This window comes from Carica papaya, chromosome 3, assembly GCF_054855325.1.
Source record: "Carica papaya isolate Zhongbai chromosome 3, ASM5485532v1, whole genome shotgun sequence".
Classification (NCBI taxonomy): domain Eukaryota; kingdom Viridiplantae; phylum Streptophyta; class Magnoliopsida; order Brassicales; family Caricaceae; genus Carica; species Carica papaya.
The window spans coordinates 32,645,171-32,653,686 of record NC_142311.1 but is presented as its reverse complement, the minus strand read 5'-3'; the positions used below and the strand labels follow the sequence as shown (position 1 = coordinate 32,653,686).

Sequence of the window (8,516 nt, the reverse complement as noted above, 5' to 3'; positions counted from 1 at the left end):
CTTGTTATCGTATTGTACATGTTCTTAATTTATAGTTTCAATTGTCTTATCGATTTATCTGGTTTACTTGATTATCTAGTTACTCGATCTCTTATTATGATAAGTGTCATCGTCTGCATAAATATAGTTTAATTGATTTGTAAATATAATATGAGAAACTGATATGCGTTTATTGGTTGTTTTGTTAATGACTTATTGGGTACCTAGGGAAAGAGCGAATGAGCCCGGTACATAGAGAATCCTACCGTAAACGTTATCTCAGTCGGACGTGTATGAGAAGTCGCATATCAGAAAGGTTTGGAAGATATGGTTCAACCTCTTATCGGATGGGGTATCGATGCAATGGAATGTTTGGCGCCCATTACTGGACAGAGTATGGGGACGACTGGTTAATTTTTAAAATTAGATATTCGGTTCACGAGTAATGAGACATCCCTATGGACCCCAAATGGTACTAGTAAGCAAGTAAGAAAGTCAAATTATTGTCTCTTGTTCTCTTATGCCGGAAAATGAAAAGTGATTTGGATATGGGTCTTCATAGGTTGTTTTTTGAAAAACTCATTACGGTAAGTATCAAAAACTCTATTAGTTGTTCTTCTTATTTTTATCAATATTTATTTTTTCGTATATGTGATTAGTGTAATATTCTTATTATACTAGTATAGCTCACTATTTCATTAACCATTTTAGATCAAGAAGATCAAGATCAAGATCCCGATCAGTGAGAGAGTTATGAATAGTTCATCACCCGCACTCTTTTCAAGTGTTAGTGAAAGTTGTTTTAGAATGCTTATTTATTCATTTTTTTTAATTTCTTTAATTACTATTTATATTTTAAAAGAGATATTCTCATAATCCTATTAAACATTTTAAATTATTGTGTAAGAAATATAAATCATAACTTTATTATTCGCTTTCACATTTAAATTATAAATTTTATTTTTTTAATGTTCTGGGACTTTATAATACAATTAAAATAAAAAGCCAATTACTTTGCCAATATAAAATTTACAAGTTATATTAGATGATTCATTACAATTAATTATCTTCAAAAAAATAAAATCTTTAATTTTATATAGAACGATTTATATTATTTTTTATTTCTTAAATTATATGAAAAAGATTTTAAAAAACTTTGAATAATATATGAAAATTTCTTTTAAAACATGTATGGGAAGGGTATGATGGAAATGCCACTCAACAAATTGGTTCAAACACAAAACAGATAGTCACGGAGAATTGACTATTAAAAAGCTACAAATGATTAGAAAGGGTAGATCGCGAGCTTCAATCAGAGCTCAATAAGAGTCGTCTAATGATAGTTGAATGAATAGCACAGTGTGCTAGAAGGTGAAGTTTCCATGAAAAAAAAAGATATTATAAAACTAATTATCGAGGTTGACTCCTTATATTAGAAAAACTTTCTATATTAACTAGCTAGGAGAACCTCCTCTACCACAACCATCGAATTTAAGCTCATAGATATTAAAAAATATTTTGGTTGGTATAGAAAATGATACCGATAGATGAAATTTATTTACCTAGACGGAGTCAATTGGTAATCAAGAAAGCTCATGGTCAAGGCTAATGAGTTCTATTGCACTTATCGGGACCGAGTTAATTGGTGATAAAAAAGGCTCATGGTCTAAGCTAGTAACTTCTATTGCACTTAGGAAGAGTGCTTACTCTAAGGTCTCTTAAGAGTAAGAGCCTACATCATAATTTGGTATAAGAAACAACAAGAAATATCGAAAATTAATCCTACCATGTCAATAGATGAATCTTTTTACATTACTTTTGTGAAAAATTTGTAATTCTTTTACCTACTGTAACAGCCCCAGAAATTTAAATAAAGATGTATGTATTAAAAATTTTAAGTGCGGAAGCGAAATAAAAATTATGATTAACATTCCTTACACAATAACCATAAACGTATTCAACGTATGAAAGAATAAGCTAATTAAAAGAAATACTCGAAATAGAAACTATAAAATCTTTAGGTGTCTAACTTGCCGTCTTCCTGCGGAACGAGCTCGGGAACCGCGTCTTTCTGATCTGAAACGGTTAAGTAAGGAATGAGCTACACTAGCTCAGTAAAAACATCACACTATCTCACTACCACATAAGTAAAGGTTGGTAGAAAACAAAAACGACCAATGGAGCATAACTTATAACAAACTCATTTATTAATAATAAAAACCTTTACTGTCCACTTATCTCGGTGAGATTCATGAAAATAACATATGAAAACAATAACATTATAACCATTATAAAATCATATATACTTTGTAACATAACACATGTTATACTTTTGCACTTCAATAATCAGACAACAAATTTCCTCTTTTACCAGCCTACTAGTATCCATGGGGATCCATAGGGGGTCCCCGCTACACGTGAACCATTAACATTAATAATCTGATTCCAGGGCCATCCCCATACCCCGTCCGGTATGGGCACCAAAACCATGAACCTCAATACCCCGTCGATATGAGGGTGAAACGGGCCATCCCCAATATCCCATTCGGTATGGGCGCCAAAACACATAAGGTCTCCATACCCCGTCCGATATGAGAGACCACGTTCTCGGTAGGATTCCCTACGGACCCAGTCCGTCCACCATCTCTCAGGATATCTAGTTAGGCTGTCCACAATATCCATTTATCAATTCACATAACATTTTTTTATTTTTCTTTGTCTCAATTATTAAATCAAACATAAACACATAAATCAGTAATGAACACCAAACAAACAACACAACATCGGGTTCACCATAATTCAAACCATAATAAATAAAACCATGATTCATGCATACGAAACTATAAAACAAACACATCAGATATCATACTGCATTTAAAACTATAATTAATTATACATATCTATTAATTCATAAAATACCGTTTATCATTTATTAAACTTTAATACCGTGATAGGAAACAGGGTGAGAGATCCTTACTTGTTTCAGAGTCTGAAATTGGCTCTACAATGCGCTTACGGGCTGTCCCTAAATTCTCTGAATTTTTTTCAGAAAACTGAAACGCACTATCGGTATCTGCACGTGTCCCAAAAAACCCCAAATCAGACCTAGGGCCCCTTTTCGGCCAATATTGAAATTCTGGCACGGCGGCTCTACCGTGCTCCGGCGACGACACTGCCTCCCGCGGCGGCGATCCGCCTCGGGTTGGCCATTTTCAGCCGAATTCGGCCAAACTTGTATTGGTTCCTGCGATAAAACAACGTTAGGGCCCTCGGTGGGCCAAAAAATCATGAAAAACCAAGACTTACCGGCGGCGGAGCTCTCGGGTGCGGTGACTTCTGCGGCGCGAGTTGCGATTTGATGTTTTGCTCCGGTCAACCTGTAGAGAAAAGGACGGTGATCACAGTAGTGTAAAAATTACATCGAACGGGAACCGGAAAGGACCTCATTGGAGGCAAAAATTGAGAGAAGCCGCGGTGGTGCTGCTAGACTTCGGCGGTGTTTTTCGGCCGATTGGCCGGTGGTTTGGCTCCGATTTGGCCGTAGGCGGATTCAACATTGAAAAACGAGCCAATGGGAGAAAATTTACCTCGTTTGGCTGTCGAAAAACCCTCCGGTGCGGCGGCAGGTGGCGGCGGCCGGCTCCTCCGGTGACTGGTTCTTTTTCTCCGGCGAAGGTACTGGCGGTTAGGGTCTGAGGTCGAGTGTGGGTGAGGTTATTTATAACATTCCCCTTTTAATCTCAGCCGTCCATTATAATTTAATCTGCACCGTCCGATCGCGATTAAAATGGGAATAAATATGAGCCGTCCATCGCGATGTGATCTGGGCCGTCCGTGCGCGTGAGATCTAGGCCGTCCGCACGCGTGAGATCTGGACCGTTCGATCGCGTGCACGCGGATCGCCCACGTGGCTCTGTCCCGCGTGGCCTCCCGTGTCAGCTTCCTTGCCACGCGGCGTGTTCTGGTTGGCCGGGACTGCTGACTGGGCTGCTGACGTGATACAACTTTCATAAATTGTGTTTTGACCCCCAATTTCTGATTTTCTTTTCAAAAATAACTACAAAATCCAAAATTTCACCCTTTTTTCTTAAAATCAATTTCAATTAAATCCTAAAAATAATTTTATCCTATTTTATCATTATTATTATTTTTATTTTTATTAAATTAAATTAAAACTTTATAAATTAAATATTAAAAAATTAAACTAAAATTCTAATATAAATTAAAATAAATTAAAAAATAAAAATAATAAAATTTGAATGTTACAACTACAAAGTAAATTAAAGGTAACTTTTTTGAGATTAATTATCAAGCATAACTTTTGTCGTAAGTTATTAACTCATTGATTTATTTGAATCCAAAACATAGATATCATTACTTTTCAAAAAAACAATAATCAAATATCATATTGTTTAAACTTGATTGCGTAAGTTGACAGCAATTTTCGTCCAAGATTTGATCTATTTAAGCCGAAATTTGAACTCTTGTACCTAATTGAACATAAAAACATATACAGATTGTGAGAGATGGTTCAATTATTTTGGCTTTCTTCGTGCTAGGTCATGACATCATCAAGGCTGAAGATTTTGAGGATGTCCTTAATATACTAACTAATTTGTAAATATCTTGTAAATGAGCGATACTCCATCTTTTTTGGTACTAGACTAATACAGTTTCAATACTTTTTCTTTCAAAAAAAAAGAAAAGAAAAAAACATATACAGATTGTTCTAAACAACTTCTAAACAGATCATCTAGGTTATGAGCCACCTCCAGATAAGTTTTAAAAGAGATCCTAGAATAACATTCTGGATACACCTATGATTCTGTCTGCATTCAGAACTTGTCCTGCTTATACATACATGTCTCTGCTTATTCTATACTAACACAAGGTACAAACTCATAAGATGCTTACACTAAGAAACGTTCTGATCCTCAAAAATGGAGGAAAACTATTGAGCAATAAGAAAATTTTTCTACTCATAACAGTCATCAGCAGAGTTCCAAGAAGAAATCAAGCAAGTAAAACTTTTAGACATTAGACATCCTGGAAATCAAAATGTATCTTGAGATGTAAACAAGGTATCAATCCGTTGAACAGTGATGATTTATAGAGAATGCAAAAGTTACATCACAAAAAGCAATTTGAAAAAATATTTCAAATCAATTTTTAAGTGCCAAAGAATAAAATTTTCCAGTCACAAATAAACAAAATTGATAAAACCCAAATGAATCATACATGTAAAGTTTACCAGAAAGCAATATCTATCAATTGAATCCATGTATCATGCAAAAGAAAAAAAAAAAACATATTCCCCCATTTTTCTTTGTTTATACTTAAAGGGAAAAAGTTATCATCTTAAAAGAAGAGTAATACAAACGTCAATGAACCTCTCTAGCCTGCTGCCATTTTATTCAAGCGATGAATGGTACTTCTTGCAATCCTGTTACCAGGATCGATCTTCAGCACAGTTCTCAGGTCTTCTGCCCCAAGTTTGTATTTTTCCATACTTTCATAAAGAAGTGCTCGTTGTACGAGGACAGATACATTTGCATCATCCTGTTCTAGCACCTAAACATCACAATACAGATTGTAAGACTTGTAATAGATCAATTTGATGGTTATGAACATCCTTGGTGTGATTGTGAATATGGAACCAGACAAACTTGCATTCCTCATATGATTGTCATATTCCTTAAAACTACAAACCTCAGTTAATCAGAACTTTGGAACTTTTTTATTTTTGAAATAATCAGAACTTCGGAACTTATTAATCACTTAATCAGATGAAATTTAGATAACTTGAAAATTGGCATGTAGCAGGCCAAATTGTTTTTCCATAATCAGTAACTCAATTGCCACAATTCTTTTACGACATTATTGCAATCTTACCCCTAATTAAGAAAGTAAGTTCATTCAATGATTCAGTCCACATTGTTATATGCAAATTTATGGATGTGTGCATTAACATTTATATATCAATCAAACTACTATTTACATGTATATGGACATATATATATATATTTACACACATATGAAAGGCACATATTGCGTAAGCTAAACAATTGTCAATTATAAAGGAGAAAGGAAAGGGGAAGATACCTTTGAACAATCAGCCACAGCCTTCTTATACTCCCCAACTTCTTTGTAACATGATGCCCGGCATGATAAAACATCCATGCTGCCTGCCTTATCACCTGATTTCTCCATGAGAATTACTGCCCAGGAAAGCCACTTAATGGCATCAGCATACTGGCCCTGCTTTTGGTTATCAATACCTTTGTTCTTTGCAGCTGAAGCTGTTACTCCCGCAGGCGGAGGAGGAAGGCCTTCAAGCTCAGTGGTGGCTCCACCTGAGTCATCACCTCCTCCACCAAATTCTGAACCAATCCCCCAGTCATCAACTTCCGAGAATTGTTGCTCCCCGCCTCCTCCAGATGTCGTAGTAGCAATCCCAGATCCTGAAGATGTTGAAAAGAACATGTTGAAAGGATCACCAGCACCCGAAGATTGGCTAGTGGGCTGATTTGGAGCTGTGAAATCGTTGGTGGGCATCCCAAAATCATCCATTTTCAAACCAGAACTGGCGTTTGATGGCGTAAAACCAGTTGATGGGAATGAAGATGTGCTTGATTTTGGAGCATTCTGGAAATCCCCAAAGGCATCATCCCCAGCACGGGCCTTGTTACTTTTGCCACCCGAATTCAGACTTCCGGATGGTTTTGATCCGAAATCAAACAAGGAACCAAATGGATCCTTGTTCGAATTTACGGCACCTCCACTTCCACCTCCAGTCATACTCCGCATCGAAGGACCCCCAAGATTTGGACTCTTGTTATTATTATTACCATTGATATTATTAGTACTGCTCTGATACCCACCAGAAGAGCCCCCAAAATTTTCAGAAGATCCCCAACCAGCACCATTTTTAACTGAATTACCGGTTTTGGGCAATGAATCAGCCAAATTCCCCATCGAGTAGGGGCTTTTATTTGCCGCCATTTGTGTCGATGAAGGTTTAGCATTCTTCAGAGGAACATTACTATTAGTTTTACCCTGACCAAGAGCAGAGGTGACCAGATCCCCAAATAAATTAGGGTTCTTATTAACAATCCCTATGCTAGAAGCTGATCCAGAGGGTGCGGGTGCAGAAGAAGTCCAGGTCTTACCGAAGATATCACCAACCATTGGAGTGGATCCACTGGATAAACCGGCTCCGGTCGCGTGAGTAGGAGCCGGTTGGTGCGTCCAGGAGGGCTTGTTTGGTTGCCATGCTGGTTTGGATTGCGTTGCCGAATTGGAAGACGGTGAGTACGAGGAATACGAAGAAGGCTGGTTCTTTTGATCGTTGAGGGATTTGGGTCGGGTGGATCCGATCCCAAAATCAAACTGGAAGTTGTTGAGTGAGCCAGATGATCCCTTACCGTAATTGGAGTTCATTTCTTGCTTCTACCAGATGTGAAGGCAGAATGATGACTATATCAAGGATGCAGAAATTAGATCGTGAAAAATCTGATTAGCTGGACCAAAGGAGACGAAGCGGTGATGGTGATGATGATGATGCTATTCTGAACCTTGGCGATCTCTCCGCACAGAGAGAGAGAGAGAGAGATGGTGGAGACTGGTGAAGAGGTAAGAAACCGAGTGGAAAGCTTCTCCTCCGTCGAATTTAAATGATTCTGATTTTGGTCTGAAGAAGTCTTTTTTTAGAATCAGAAAATCGTTTTTGAGTGTGTGTATATATATATATATATATATATATAAATCTACATTTAAAAAGTAATTTTTTTTTAAAAAATATTAAAAATATTTCTTTTGAATTACTATTTACTACTGCCTTTTCTTGATAAAAGATCAATACCAATATGTTGATATATATATATATATATGTGTGTATATATATAAAGATATCGTGTCAATTTTTTAATTTTCTAAAAACAAATTAATATTTAATGTAATAATATATATATAAATTATTTACTTATTTTTAAATAAAATCAACATGATAATATAAGAAAAATTATATCATAGTTATCAATTCATTTAATTGATACAAAGTATAATTTTTTAAACTTTTATTAGATTTTTTTTATTTTAGTTAATATTATTAATATAAAATAAAAATCATACAATATTTTATATAATTATAAAAATTAGATTCTGTGCATGGCACAAAATAATAATCTAATTTATATTAATGGAAATAATGCTTAAGAAAATGTTAGAAATTTTAGCTTAAAAAAATGAGATTTTCTATTATTATTTTTATTTAATAATTATTGTGTATTTAATTCGATAGAATTTCATATTAGCGTGAAAAATATTTTTATATTATTATTATTTTTAAATTACATAATTATTAATTGTTACTGTTGTAACAATAGAATACTTTCAACAAAAAAAATGTAATTTCTACTATTTTACCTTTTCAACTACAGTAAATATAATCATAGTTTTCTTTTTACCCATAAAAATCTACCATAATATATTCTTTTTACACTCCTTATTTTAACAATAATATTTATAAATTTCCACAA

At 35.0% G+C, this 8,516-nt stretch overlaps 1 protein-coding gene across 1 annotated transcript; it reads right to left on the bottom strand.

Annotated features, from left to right (window-relative positions):
- Positions 1–5,192: 5,192 nt before the first annotated feature.
- On the bottom strand, positions 5,193–7,703 carry LOC110815108 (Tetratricopeptide repeat (TPR)-like superfamily protein). Its single transcript, XM_022042762.2, has 2 exons — positions 6,082–7,703; positions 5,193–5,550 (listed from the first exon to the last, which is right to left on the bottom strand). Exons 1-2 carry the CDS (start codon positions 7,417–7,419, stop codon positions 5,374–5,376), a joined length of 1,515 nt encoding a protein of 504 aa, XP_021898454.1. The 5' UTR covers positions 7,420–7,703; the 3' UTR covers positions 5,193–5,373.
- Positions 7,704–8,516: the final 813 nt, after the last annotated feature.